This window comes from Amblyomma mixtum, chromosome 2 (genome assembly GCF_055824585.1).
Source record: "Amblyomma mixtum isolate Tamu chromosome 2, ASM5582458v1, whole genome shotgun sequence".
NCBI lineage: Eukaryota > Metazoa > Arthropoda > Arachnida > Ixodida > Ixodidae > Amblyomma > Amblyomma mixtum.
Window position 1 is genome coordinate 242,655,612 of NC_143013.1, and position 14,920 is coordinate 242,670,531.

Genomic DNA, 14,920 nt, shown 5'->3' on the forward strand with positions numbered 1-14,920 from the left:
GTATATTGGCCAGGCTGGTAGGTGCTACAATGAACGTGCTATGGAACATGCAAGATCTGCCAAGAACAGTCCTGGGAGAAACCTGCGGCAGCATTGTAGACCCTGTGGGCCGAGAGGATGCACACCCTCTCTTCACGAGTCTGCATTTCTGGCGAGAAAAAATGACGAACTAACAAGAGAAGTTTTGGAAGCAGTGGAGATTGCGAATTGCAAGGATACCTGTATTAGCACTCCGTCCCTCGCATTGACAGATAAAGAATTTAGTTACTTTGAAAAATTTTATTGTTTTTAAGAGCACTGCTTTTAACCTTTTACCTTATTTCCGGTGTGGCCCTTTACGCCCCCGCTGTTTCTTGCCTTTGTTGTTTGTATAATTTTCACTTTTTATGGTTTTATCCTAGTGATGCGATTACTTCTGTTAGCCTGCCGTTGCGCAACATACCTTCCCCTCTGTTACTCCCTCCCCCTCATTTCACTATTATATGCTAGTTCGCTTGAATAAAAGCTCAGCAGTTAGTCAGCCTCATGTGTGTGTGCTCCTTTCCGCATGGCGTCCGTTTGTTGGCTGTTTTCCAGTATGAGAACATAGAACAGAGCAAGCCCCACAAGGCCCATTTTGTCAGCACTCAGAACAGGTGCTGCAACTGTAAGAATGTAATAAGGTGATCCTCAATCATAACCTGTTTCTCCCAATGAAATCTATGGACTCAATGATGAATCTTGTAGAGTTAATCCTCTTATTTACCTGAATCATCGGGCTTTTTGCTATCCTCATCATCAAGAGGAGGTGGTGACGGTGGTTTTCGTATCCTCTGCAAAATGAAGGCAAATTTTAGTTTTCTTCACACAAGTCTTTTCTCTTCAAGCAACATTCACAGCAAAGTTGCAACACCTGTCATTCTGATGTACCCAATAGTTCTGCAAAGCACAACTATTTCAATCTCACAGAAATTTTCCTATTTTTAAACTTGAGTCACTTGACTGCAAGCCCACTTGTTGTAGTCAAGGATAAAGAACATCTGCTCCTACCCCAGCCATCGGCTATTAGCAGCCTCTACAAGAAAGACAACTTTTTCACCATGAGAAAGAAAGCTACTGCAACTTAATGAGCCACTTAACATTATCCCTTTATTACTTTGATAATGCTTGCTTTCTAAGCAATTGCAAAAAAATTCTAGAACCGGAAAATTTTAGATTTGCTTCACTTTTGTGAGTTTCTTTGGAAAATGAAAGAGGGTATATTGTTTTATGCTTTCAGAGGATTAACGTCCCAAAGCAACTCAGGCTATGAGGGATGTCGTACTGGAGGGCTCTGGATATTTAAGACCGCCTGGAGTTCTTTAACGTGTACTGATATCGCACACAACACGAGCCTCTAGCATTTCGATTCTATCAAAATGCGACCACGGCAGCCGGGATCAAACCTGCACCTTTCAGGTCAGCAGCGGCGGGAGATGGGGGGGGGGCGGGGGGGGGGGGGTACTGATATCGGTTTGGTTTGGTTTATGGGGTTTAACGTCCCAAAGCGACTCAGGCTATGAGAGACGCCGTAGTGAAGGGCTCCGGAAATTTCGACCACCTGGGGTTCTTTAACGTGCACTGACATCGCACAGCACACGGGCCTCTAGAATTTTGCCTTCAAGAAATTCAACCGCCGCGGCCGGGATCGAACCTGCGTCTTTCGGGTCAGCAGCCGAGCGCCATAACCACTGAGCCACCGCGGCGGGGTCAAATGTGTAGAAGTGACTGCACCAGTTAATGCATCAATCACATACGAGGCTGTACTGCGTAAAAATGAGTCATGCTTACCCTGAATGATGGCATCTTTGGCATGGCTGCACGAAGGCCGAATCCAAAGCCGGAGCCGAATCCCTCGCCGATGGAAAACCCAGATTCACCTCGCGAACCATCAAATAGAGACGACAATGAGGAAACAGTTTGATTGCTGGTTGCATTGTTTTGTGTAGTAGCTTCAGAGGTCTTTGACTGTCAGGAGCAAGAAAAAGAAATGGTTACATTTTCATTTTCAGCACCATGCAGGTACACCAGGCATTAAAGCGAGCACAATAAATGAACAGACTAACCAAGTTCTCCTACCATCGTTTAAAGGTGCACTGAAGAGGATTCTGAACTTGTCTTTTTGCCGCGGGAACTCGATCTACACATTCCTAGCATTCTTAGAAACAGCAACTTATTGCCCTGTATGGCCGATTTCCCTAATTAAATCGAATTAACGTCCGGCTCCGGCCCTTTTTTTTTAATTCTGCCTCGTACGGTGGGCGGAGTCGACCAACGCGTGAAGTTCCTTACAGCCAGCTCCGTGGAGGCTTTGCTTTCGCTTTTTGTTTTTTAGGTTTCCATGAATAAATAGTTTCATGCGCAGATAATATAGCCGCAAAATAAGCCCGCAGAAATAAAAATACGCACGGACTATTTGCTACTACGGACTACTACGTATTGCTCCGCCGATGGCAGAGCGGCAAGCCGCCACGGGACTGGGTGAAAGGCACTCCACGCGTTGGTCGACTCCGCCCACCGTACGAGGCAGAATTAAAAAAAAGGGCGGGAGCCGGCCGTTAATTCGATTTAATTTGGAAAATCGGCCATACAGGGCAATAAGTCGCAGTTTCTAAGAATACTAGGAACGTGTAGATCGAGTTCCCGCGGCAAAAAGACAATTTCAGATTCCTGTTCAGTGCACCTTTAACAAACCAGAGCCAGCGCAACATGAGTGCATGCAATTCAGTGAAACCATTAGCTTCTGTTCCGAGAACAGCAGCAGGACGAGGATCACACAGAAGAGCATTGTGACATGTGGCTATGAAAATTACCCCACCCTATTCTATCTTTAGCTTCACCATCTGAACACCATGTCCTGGAGTTCAAAGTTACAGCGGCCACTAAGACTGATTTACTAAAGCAGAAAGAAAGAGAGCATGTATAAGCTCTTCAGCACTTTTCTCAAAAGCACATAGCACATTGTCCTTGCAAGTGTAGTCAGTGATACAAAAAGCTGGAAGGAGACTAAATTGCAGCCCACATATGTTGTCATGAAGGACATCAAACCTTTAAAGGCATATTATGCATGCACTCTTGATGGCATGAGAGGCATCTAACCTATTTCATACAGTATCTGAGCTTTAAATGACAAACCAGTTAGTTCCTTGCACTCCGAACAGTAAAACTTGCTGCCTAAATAACACCAACAATGATGAACAGAAGCAGCAGCATTACTGGGTGAGGACCAAAAACAGCTTCAAAACAAAAGATCTGAGGAGATCTCTCATTGCTCTCCTCCACTGTACAAGAGCTGAAAAACTTTTATCACATAAGGAGCAGTGAAAAACGCAAATTTCTTTGCAGCCTCAGCGTTGAGCTGGGACGAAAAGGGAGCACTTCAAGGCCTACCCCACAAAAGTGCAAACAGAGTCTTCCAATTCCTGGATGTATTTAATTTCAGCCGAGAAAATTCAGCTTCACTGCAGCCACGTCCCATACAGCAGCCTACACAGCATGTCTCAAAAAGCACCAGAGAGCAGAACAATATGAATACCTTAGAGGCGGCCGAAACCTGCTCGTCCCACCAGACTTCAAAGCGCTTGAATGCATAGCTTTCCACCATACGCTTGCAAATGTCCCGCTTCACAATTTCCCTCAGTTCCACCACCAGGGCGTCTAACACAGCACGCACAGTCGGCGCGTTGGGGTCCGTACTCATAGTGCCCGGAGGCATGGGCGGGCTGTTGGGCCGATGCATAGTCCCAGGGCGCACCACAGGCACCACACCGCTGCTGTACCACTTGTACGGCGACGGCGGCAGCCGTGCCGCCAGGTAATCACTGCTGCGTCCGTACTGCGGCGGCGTCGAGGCTGACGGGTAGTAGGGTGGCGCATAGTGATGCGAGTGCGCTGAAGCGGCAGGGGTATAGTGCGGCAGAGGTGGCGGAGGGTAGAGTGGATTGTATGCTGGCACAGGCGGAGGGGGCACAGTCGGGGGAGCGGAGGCACCCCCGTAAGGGTAGGCGGAGCCGGAACGAATCGGTGACGGTGGCAGTGGTGGCTGGTGGGGCGGCTGTGGCTGCTGTTGGTGCGGGGAGGATACCGCCTGTACCCCAGAACCCATGCCGGGCTTCCAGATTCCCATCTGCGCCATCATCTGCACTTCCTGGCTGGGATACATGGGGTGTGCACTGGGATAGACCGACACAGGTGCGTACATTGAAGACGTCCCCGGAGTAGCCTGGTACGCCACCGGAGCCGAGCTGACAGCCTCCTGCGCTAGGTACACGCTGGGAGCCGGCGGCTCGGGTAACGGGGCATTCACCTGCAGCTTCTCTTCACCACTGCTGAGTGACGAGAGCGACATGCGGTCGTCGTCGTCATCGACCACCTGGTTTCCCGTCATGCTGTCATCCTCAGGCGGTGGCTCTGGCAGTTCATCGTGGACGGGTGTCGAGTCCCGTGTGCTCGGCACTGACAGGTTGGTGTCGTCGTTCGACTGCAGCGTCGTGTCGGCACGCCGGTCGTCAAGTTCAGAATCTGAGAGGTCCCCCTTCGACCTAGCTTCCCTTGTTACCCGGGCCCAGTGATGGTACTCTTGAACAGAGAGGAACGGAGATGGCGGCGTTGACAGCAGTTCCATGGCTTCGTCTTCCTCTTCGGGAGGTGGTGGTGGAAGTTCATCCCTTTCTGGCAGTGGAGGAAGCGGCGAAGAGTCAGGAGGCAAGGGTGGAAGTGGTACTCCGGTCAATCCATCGGAACCGTGCGTCATGGACGACGCAGGGGAATCCTGCTGCGGAGCCGAGCTGTCACCGAAGGGTGGGCTTCCAAAGGGAGGCACACCAGCGTCGAGAAAGCTGCCCCTGCCTTCAGTCTGCTTCAGCAGCAGCTCAATGCGGCTGTCAAGGCTCTCGCGTGCAGGGCTCTGCTTGGGCGGGGGAATAGCATCGGCGTGGGGGTCCCATGAGGAGGAACCCTGCTGCCAAGCCATTCCATCAGCCGTCCATCCCCCAGAGTGGTTCACCTCCCAGGAGTGTGAGGGTGGTGGTGGGTACTGAGACGATGAGCAGTAGGAGTAGCCGCTATCGTAGCTCATGGGGGTGGACTGGTTGGAGCGGTACGAACCCGAACTGTAGTCGGAGTGATTGGTGTAGTTGTAGTCGGAGGGTGGAGGGGGGGCAGCCGGGGAAGGAGGAGGAACTCTCGCCACGGGCGGTGGTGCCGGCAGCATCTGCGACGGAGGAGGAGGAGGGGGATCTGGTGCGTATCGCATCGGTTCGGCAAACTTGGGACGGTCCAGGGAGAGCTCCTCGCACATCCGCTGGCACTCTCGACCTGTTGCAAGCGCAAAAGAAAAAACAAGTGAAATGCTAGTTAAAACACATGAAAACTTCTGCAAAGTACATAAGCTAGCATGAAACACTCTTTCACAAAGAATGACCACCTTTATTCCTTTATCAGTGGCACCAGCAAGCATGCAAACAACCTGACAATGGACTGCATTATAAAAACAGCAACAACAAATGCGAGTGTTCTATACCTTAAGCTGCAAACGAGTAAAGGTGCTCTGTTTCAATAATGCACTTCCGCTTCATGTGCGTATGGTCTGTCTTCAACTTTAAAGCACCCGTGCCACCAAAGAATGCACTTCTAATCCTACTTAAACTCTGAGTCAATGCACAGAATATAAGCAGCACATGATGCCACCCTCTTGTTAGCACCTACCAAGAGAAACTGCATTTGCCGAGTTTCTTGACCTTCATCAATAAGGTGACAGCACTGAAACAGGTGGTGCTCAGTTACAGGCAGGCTCACCAAAGGGGTCGAGGAATACATTGAGGATATTGCCCATGACTGAAGACAGATGCATCTTCTCAACGCAGTAACGGGCGGCCTTCGTCGTGGAAAAGATGACGCGGGCCAAGCCCAGGTGCTTTCTCGTTCGTGCATGGTAGTAAACGATGGACTCGTCGATCTGTCCAAACTTCTTAAGCAAGTCATCCAAAAACGCTTTGCCAATGTTGTCATTCAGATTGGTCAGTGTCACCTCCAGTGGTGGTGGTACTCCCACGTAGTGCTCGTCGATCTGTGGAAAGTAAAGAAATTTGTACTATGTGCACCAATGTATTTGTCGCTCCACTTCCGTTGCACAGAGCAAGCAACACTTAAAGGGATTCAGAAGACAACAACATACAATTTTTATTCTACAATCACTGTTTGGAAGTTATTGGTGTTGCAACCTGACATCAGATATCCACGTACAAAAACTGGTCACGACACCATCGCAGTCTGCTTGTGGGAACAGCCACTGACAGCCATACGTGTATTTCACTTCTTGCATTTCTTTTTCCAGTTTATAAATGATTTTCTTTCAGTGAAACTAGCCTCTTTGTCATTAGAATGCAGTAATCTATCAATACAGGCCAATTTCAACTCGTCCCAAGCGTCTCTCTAACTAGTAGAGTAGCACAAATAAGCCACAGCTTCAGCTTTTTTACCTTCACGACACTATTAGCCACACACAAAGCTGCAACAACTTCCTTAATGTGATACAATATAAAGCTGAGTGTTTGATAAAGGGGGGGGAGGGGGGTCCTGTCTTGTCAGAATGGATCATGATGAAATGAGTATAAAAAAACGCCGATGCTGACCAGGCAGAAGCCAGAACATTAGTTTTTTTTTTTTTCTGTTCAGCAGTGAGGTTCTCTCTTCATAGGTTTCAATCTATATCACTGAATGCATGTATTTCAGTTGCTTTACAGCCCTCCATTTTGATGATGGTAACTTCCCTGCTGACGTTTACAAAGCAATCAAAGGTCACACACAAGTGCTGCTAACAACAACAAAAACAAAAATCTTAGTTGTGTGCATGCAATGGCATTCTTGGCAAACCAACAAGGGAACAACTGTTACATCACTGGAAACCAGTTGAAAGAAAAATCCTTGAAAGTGTGCAAGTCAGGTTATGTCCACAATGCTACTAATTGCTTAATTATCTAATCTTTATTATAGTCTTCAGACATTAGCCTCAATGAAAAACTTCAAATGAGAAAGTTGTGGCAAGCATTACACTGTTATTTTCATCAAAACAGCTCCCAAAAATTAATTTAAGCACTAAAAAAACACATAGACATTAAATGATACAGTTCTCAACCTCACCAGCTCCTTTTAGGGCTTTGGCACAAGTCAGGTGCTCACTCTGCAATTACATAATGCACACGCACTAACTTATGAGCTGCATTTTGTACGCTGTTCTCGTCCGGTGTTGATGAGGCTACCTGACGGGCATGTGGGTTGCCTTGTGGGTTGCCTTACTACAGATGCTAAGAGCACAAATTTTTACTCCGCGAGGGCCGTCCATGCTAAAACTGATGACAAAATGGCTAGCAAAGCCAACAAAAGAGTTTCAAAACTTTCAAAGACCTGTCAACGTTCATGTACACTCTTCACCAGGCCCCAGACCCCTTGTGAATGCCAAGACCCTTGGCACTAATGCATGACAAAACGTACAGTGCCCTCTGCCAATACGTTCCGCGGCTATAGGGGCGGCTCTGCCGTCTACCCCGTGGGCTTCATCGACGACGCACCTTGAATTTAGGAACGGGTAGATCTGCCACTTCCGTCCTTGCCCATAGCAATGACAGACGGGACCTCGGGTCTCGAACTTGCACCGGTGGATACAGGTTTTCTTGCTGGAAATAGAAGACAGGGGTCACGTGTCATCCCCGCACCCAATGCGCTACGATCGGTAACAGCGCGATATTCACACCCAAGTCGTCCGCAGTGCGCTCCACCACTGCGCGGTGATCAGTGCAACGAGCGAGATCGGGACACGATTTCACTGCTGAACCATCGCCCAGGATGCTAACATAACAGCCGCAACGTGTGCACCAATGTCAAGCCCTCGATTACGCTACAAGCGCTACTTTCACCAAAATGAGCGAGAGGTGCAAGCGCGAGCAAAGCGACGCACCTGATGCGAGTCGCGTCACACTACGAAGGGCTCATCAAAGTACACGTCGCGCTACAAGCCCAGATCTGGCTTCGCACAGGCTGTACACAAGCGAAGGTGCCACCACCGTACTAGATTACCAGCGTTAGGCACCAGCAGCAATGTAAACACGGCCACGAGTGCGCTACTGCAAGCGCTGCGCCAGCGGACGACGTGCGCTGTTTGGCAGCGCGATCGCGGCGGCCGCATGCTCAGACAGCTCCGATGTCAGCATGGCATCGTACCCCAGGCACGACTCCATCGTATCTGTAGACTTTCACGGCCCCTTTTTTCATCGCTGGATCCACCAGAAGCTTGTAGTTCCTCTTCTTCTTTTCCCCATGGCTGACGTCTTGTTGAACGGGTCGAACGCCATTCATTGCTGAAAAAAATGCAATTTCAAGAGTTGGAACACATCTCCACACACATGTAGACGCTCCAAGAAATGCCCGATCTAACGCAGCTGCCGGCTTTTACGAGCTGCGATCAGCTAAGCGAGCTGCATTGTGCGCTTATGGGGCTGCAGCAAATACACCACCTGAAAGCTTGGCTAGCTTCGCATCCACGCAGATCAGGGTGGCCCTGTCTCATAAAGTACACTTCTGCGATGTCCTTGCCATAACACAAGCAGGCTCAAACAGTAAAGAAGGACTGCTTATTGTACAATAACGACCAAAAGCTGTATCCCAACTGGTACACATTACACATTAGTTCGCCTCTCCATCACAGTGGCGTTACCAAACTCGGGGACTTAACGGTAAACAGCCGCGTGTACACAGCAGAAGTTTCGTACATGCGAAATGCAATTTTTACAAGAACAGCCTACTTCTGCATTGATAAGCGGCGATTTTGGCACCTATTTATTTGGTCGATAAACAAGCGTGTGGTATACATACATTTATTACGGAAAGGAACTTACGTTTTAAAGTGCGGCACTACTACTTGGATTTGGAAACTGACAAAGGATTCGGGCCAGCGGAGAAGGGAAAGTCGGAATCTACAAACGATAGTGAAACAAACAGGCACGTTTCAACATTCAAGTGAGCGGTAATAAGTGGCAAATGTCAGAAAAGTGGCAGGCAGAAGATCAGTTCTACCTAGAGTGACCGCGGCTGGACGCCCACAGTGGCAGCTGCAGGGGCTGGTGGTGCTGCATAGGCTTTTCTCTGGTCACCCCTGAAAGGCTAAATGCCTGCAAAAAGCCTCACGGCACGTGGCACGAAGCCTTTCAGGCGGCCTTTAAAGTGAAAAAAGCGCGTTATCGGCCGTTCCATGCAACTACCGCATTGCATGATGCAAGACAGTACCTCTCTACCATTGTGGAATTTCATCCGTGGGTAACTAACGCAGCGGTGACGCCGCAGCCAATGGGTTATCAAACGAACGTCGCCTGTGTTGCTCCGGAGAAAAGACTGACAAAAGTGACCGCGTTCTTAGCACAACTGAGTGGTTTTACGTTGACCACGTTAGTACTCGACCACCGCTGTTTCTATTTCTGCTCGTGAGAGAGCACTGCCGTCGAGGTTGTTGAGGTCACTGGTTTTTGTTTTTCGCAGTCATGTGCTCGGGACGTCACTCGACGATCAACGCTTGACCAGGACGGTGGTGTAGCGCGTTATAGCTGTGTAGTGACTTCAGTCTTCGATTTACGTTGTGTTAATAGTCCTTGTTTTAAGAAACTTCGCTGCACAATCCTAACATTCCAATCTTACCGGTCAAACACTGCGTACGCACGAGAGCCGTGGAAACGAGTGTTGTTTGCACGCTTTTGCCTTGCGAACGCCTGTCTGCAGCTGCCTGCAGTCTGCCTGATGCTCAGCTGGCTGGCAAATGCGTAGGTTCGGAGTGAAATGTGAAGCAGCTGCGCTGTATGTTGCGTATACACGAGCACTGCCGCGGCCTCGAAGGAAAGGTGTGCATTCGTCGACATCGAGATGCCGAGGCGATTCGAGTACAGTGAGAGACGGTGGCTACTCATTTTCGGCTAAAGCAATCACCAGCGCAGATGAATGTGATTACAGTTCACTGTAAATGTGATACAAGGGATATTGCCCTTAAGTTGTGCTTCCACTTGTTTAGCGTAGTCAACCACACACCAACTATATAAGCTGCTTGGTAGTTCACTGCGGTCACCGTGAAAGATCCCAACGCCATCATAAAGTTGTTACGGCGGACTCGTTCCGTAGTATTGAACGTGGCTTCGTCAGCAAAACATTTACTCGTCGATGGGTAGCTGTGGCATAGCTGTTTTATCGCGGCTGCCGATAGCCCAGAGCAGCTGCAAAGAATAGATAGGAAAGTCGCAAAGCGGCAATACAACAACAACAAAGAAAAAAACAATGAATGCTGTAAAAAAGAGACGGCACACCGAGAAGCCGAGAACTCGCCCAGTGACCTCGGTAACCGTCGGGACAATAAAGTAGGTGGCGCGACCATTGACGTGGCTTCCGATAGAATAAATCAATATTTGCTATAACTAAAGAAAGCTTCAGTGTAGAAATTATCGTCATTAAATTTTATTTATTAGGAGTCCTAATACACGTACGTTTGTAAATGATGCAGTATCAGACGATAGGAGGAAACAGCTGATAGTTGACTAGCTTGCCCTCGGATTGGTTGATTCAAATCAGTCCGTTTCTCTCGACTGTAGCGGGTGGTTCAAAAGGCGAACTGATCCGTTATGCCGCCTAAACGTCGCAGTGTTCTGAAACGCAAAGTTAAATCGTCCTCTCGAAGACGTGGGAGACGTGCAGTCCTCGACGCGGAAGAGGTATACCGCCGCCGGCGCACGTCTGACGCGCTCTGGCGAGCCGACATGGCCAACAGCTTCAATGAGCTGCGCCGTCTGCTACCTTCTTCGTCGCTGCGTAACCGAAGGAGGCAATCTAGACTTGCGGTGCTTCAGGCGGCGAAAGAACACGTAAGTTACCTCGAGGGCATTGTCTCTCAGCTCCTGGAGGAGAGTCACTTCCCCGGCGAACCGGAGACCCTTGAGGCCGTGCGGCAAGCCTTCTATGAAGACGCCACTACGCCGTCGCTAAGGCCCGGACGGCGCTCGCAACTCGAGAGCGAACCCAGCTCGCAGGAGCTGCAGGCATCTCTGGAAGACCTACAGGGACAGGATCCGGCTGTGCTCACGGGTGTGCGTGAGCCTAGCGCGAGCGTCTCCGCCGCAGCCGACAGCGTGCCGTCGAGCCCGACCCTTTGTCAAGCCTGGCTGAGCAACCGCGCCGTTGAGGCCGCTGTAACATCGTCCCCCACACTAAAATGCCTCGTGGAGAGCTTCTACGACGACATTTCCCTTCCTTCGCACGAGAACAACGTTGTGCAACTAGTTCCCGACATCATAACTTTCGAGGCCGTTACGCCGTCGGACCCGGACGACGATCATCTCGTACCCATTCCACAGCTATATGAAGACCTTAACCCCGTCGACGCCGGCGGTACTGCCGCGACAGTCAGCGCTGGAGAGCCGGTTCTTGGTAGCCCTGCCACCGTGCCTGGCGTCAATATTTCTGAGCGCCTACCAACGTCCGAAAACGAGCTAAATGCGTGCCAGCTCCCTGAGCCATGGTTTTTGGCCACTCACGCGGAGTGGGTTCCCAACTCTGACGACTAGACAGCACCAACAGACAAGCTTGACGCAGCCCACATGCCGGGCGAAGCGGACTCGTTTACTGTGATAAACCTGTGATATATTTAATGCCATGAAATGCAACAATGACTGCTGCATAAATGTTGACAATGCTGTCGTTACAAGCAGCTATGAACTGACAGTAACTTCTTGTTCATTCTTGTTCTTTGTACTGATGTAATGTTGCGTTACCTTTATTTGAAAAATAAATTCATTGACGAATGTGCCCCTTTATTTGTACGACAAAATGAACACTGTCAAAAACATGGAGCCTTTTCCAAAAATACCTGTCGTCTGGACACTTTAAACAAAGGCTGTAGTACCAGGCCAGTTTTAAAAGCAAGCTCTGCGAAGTTTGCAGTGCAACATAGATGTCTACATATTCCAGCTGATGAATGAACTTTCATAGCACCTTTTGCATTATGCTACTTGCACACCATAGCTAAATGAAAAAGGGTGGAGGATTGAGTTTTGTACACAGGCAGTGTATGGATGTGTTTCAAGCCTGATAGTAGACCGGCTATAAGGTTTGTGGACTTTTGTGAAAGAGCATGTGATAGCCAAGTGTTCCAAGAGGCTTACCTCAAGCAGTAATCAATAGAAATTCAAGCTTAGCCAAGCTGCTAAGCAGTCGCTGAACTGGAATCTCATTTCCACCAACATTACAAAAGCCGCTACTTGTTAGCTAATAATGTGTACAGTAAAAGCCACTAGTCAATCCCGATGACCTGGGTCACTGTGAAAGCATACTATGCTGGTAGAGAGCAGTTATGCTCTCACTGATGCAAAGCTTATCTTCGAAGACATGTATACAAATAAGTATGATGACAGGTATTTCATAGTGCCTACTTATCACGGTTTGGTTGGAGAACAGTTTTTTAGCTTTGTTTGTTTATGAGAGTTAATAACGTCCAAAAGTGACTCAGACTATAAGGGATGCCATGGTTTAGGGCTCTGGAAATTTCGACCACCTGGGGTTCTTTAACATGCACTGGCATTGCACAGCACACGGGCCTCTAGAATTTCGCCTCCATCGAAATTTGACAGCCGCAGCCGGGAATGAACCTGCGTCTTTCGGGTCAGCAGCAGAATGCCATAACCACCGAGCCACCGCGGCGGCAGAAAAACTGTTACATGCTAACTCTCAAGGCTCATTTGCCTGCCCCAAATGCCACTCGTTTCATTGCCACTATGTAGAAGCAGGCATCTGGGTCTGTCCTATGAGGACTCCGGAAAATTTTCTCGGGTGGGGGCAAGGAATTAATATGGGTACCAGGTCATCAGGGAGTTGAAGGAAACGAGCGCGCACACGCTTCGGCCCGAGCTTTTCTTCCCCGGAATCCTTCTACGTCCTCCCTTACTGATTCAGGCTCCCCCTCTCCATTAACAACATATTCAGAAATATTAAAACATTTGCGCTTTGAAAGGCAGACACTCCCAAGGCTCGCTAAGGGTCTCAGTAAATCAGAGGAATGTCACCTTCACAGGCTACAAACTATGTCTTTCAATAACCCAGCTACGCTTCACGCCATTGAGCCCGAGTCCTTTTCGGCACAGTGCAAATTTTGTGGCCAGAAGGCAAACCTATACCATCTGGTATGGGCTTGTCATAAAAATGACAGCATTGACATCATAAATCAGCCAACGCGAGAGGGCTGGGAGGCGGCCCTGTCCAGCTCGGACCTCGAGGAACAACGAGCCCTCGTCGCCAGAGCACGGGCAGCGGCTTTTACCAACGGCGTCCCGGACTACGGACCCGATCAGCCTTCCTGAACTTCAACTAAGGCATTGTGGCTTCCAATAAATGTTTTCATCATCATCATCGGGTGGGGGGTGGCAAGTCTTCAAGTTTGTTATGTTATTTATTCTTATCATGTTGTATTTATAAACTTATTAGGCCTTAATGATCTGCACATATTTTTTCTTATTTTGCACTGTTCAAAGGGTTATTTGTTAGTGCACATAATGCTCGCACTGAAATCAGCAGCTTTAAAAAAATGCACACACAAGGAGTGATCGACTGCATTAAAAGAGCTTCCGCACAGTCTGTTTCAATTCTGCTAATTATGCTCATGAACAGGGGTCAATCAATCAACTACTTCTGTTGGAACATGATTGGTTTAGGCTGCTCAAACGAAACGTTTTACGACCGGCCAACTAGTTCAGCCCCACTGTGCTTTCCACTACTAAAGTCCTAGGATAGAAGCATTTGTAAATAATCTGGTACGAGTATAAGTAGTTGTAAACTGAAAGTGCGCTGCCCCCCCCTTCCCCCCCCCTACCCTGGGAGAAGTGCTGGAGGAACGACGGCCCCCCTTTCCATCCCTGTTGATGCCAGTGTCTCCTCGAGTACAGTGCCTGCAGCATTGGTGGTCTATCCAGCTGCCTGACTCTCTACTGTTCCCTTTGCCAAATGGGGTGATTGTGCAGCTTTACCTCGCGTCCACGATGCCGAGTTATTCTCTAACAGATGCTTCTACCAGCTTTGGAGAGATCTGATCATTTTCTATCGACCAAAGTATTTTCAATAATCATCAAAGACTACCTGCATTAATAATATTTAAAAATGATAATCGTAAAAAAGTAAAGGTTACAAAGAGAGGGAATAGGCTCGCACCACCACACAGCCTCTCAGTGAAGCAGATGAACACTACGGCCGTCACGGTGGCTATGGTGCTCGGCTGCTGACCCGGAAGACGCTGGTTCGCTACCGGCCGCGGCAGTCGAATCGCGATGGAGGCCAAATTCTAGAGGCCCGTGTACTCTGCGATATCACTGCACATTCCAGGTGGTCCAAATTTCCGGCGCACTTCACTACAGCGTCCCTCATAGCCTGAGTCGCTTTGGGACGTTCATCATCATCAGCCTGACTACGCCCACTGTAGGGCAAAGGCCTCTCCCATGTCTCTCGAATTAACCCTGTCCTTCACCAGTTGCGACCACCGTATTCCCGCAAACTTCTTAATCTCATCTGCCCATGTAACTTTCTGCCGTCCCCTGCTACACTTGAGTTCTCTTGGAATCCACTCCATTACCCTTAAGTACCAGCGGTTATCCTGCCCTCGCATTACATGCCCTGCACAAGCCCATTTCTTCCTCTTTATTTCGACTAGGATGTAATTAACCCACGACTATTCCCTCACCCACTCTGCCCTCTTCTGGTCTCTTAATGTTACACCTATCATTTTTCTTTCCATAGCTCGTGCGTTCTCCTTAATTTAAGCTGAACCCCTTTCAATAGCCTCCATGTTTCTGCCCCATAGGTGAGTACCTCTAAGATACAGCCGTTGTATACT

The 14,920-nt window shown here is 49.0% G+C and overlaps 2 protein-coding genes across 6 annotated transcripts in view; one reads left to right on the forward strand and one right to left on the reverse strand.

Annotated features, from left to right (window-relative positions):
* Nucleotides 1-14,920, reverse strand: part of LOC149363246 (histone-lysine N-methyltransferase SETD1-like) — a 58,782-nt gene that overhangs the window by 29,274 nt on the left and 14,588 nt on the right. Inside the window, exons 2-10 of one of the 5 annotated variants that reach the window (XM_089573393.1) lie at nucleotides 10,920-11,099; nucleotides 9,088-9,182; nucleotides 8,910-8,987; nucleotides 8,236-8,372; nucleotides 7,587-7,691; nucleotides 5,815-6,085; nucleotides 3,554-5,334; nucleotides 1,810-1,986; nucleotides 746-812 (exon numbers count right to left, since the gene is read on the reverse strand). In XM_089573393.1, coding sequence (XP_089429519.1) covers nucleotides 746-812; nucleotides 1,810-1,986; nucleotides 3,554-5,334; nucleotides 5,815-6,085; nucleotides 7,587-7,691; nucleotides 8,236-8,370 — 2,536 coding nt within the window. In that variant the 5' untranslated portion in view covers nucleotides 8,371-8,372; nucleotides 8,910-8,987; nucleotides 9,088-9,182; nucleotides 10,920-11,099. Of the gene's footprint in view, nucleotides 1-745; nucleotides 813-1,809; nucleotides 1,987-3,553; nucleotides 5,335-5,814; nucleotides 6,086-7,586; nucleotides 7,692-8,235; nucleotides 8,373-8,528; nucleotides 8,740-8,909; nucleotides 8,988-9,087; nucleotides 11,233-14,920 lie in introns of those variants that run through there. The other 4 variants (XM_089573391.1, XM_089573392.1, XM_089573394.1 and 1 more) reach the window with 4 other exon arrangements.
* LOC149363247 (uncharacterized) lies at nucleotides 8,962-11,805 on the forward strand. Its single transcript, XM_089573395.1, has one exon. It carries the CDS (start codon nucleotides 10,671-10,673, stop codon nucleotides 11,607-11,609), a length of 939 nt encoding a protein of 312 aa, XP_089429521.1. The 5' UTR covers nucleotides 8,962-10,670; the 3' UTR covers nucleotides 11,610-11,805.

Coding starts and splice junctions, on each gene's coding strand:
- LOC149363247 (XM_089573395.1), top strand. CDS start 10,671: ATGCCGCCTAAACGTCGCAGTGTTCTGAAACGCAAAGTTAAATCGTCC.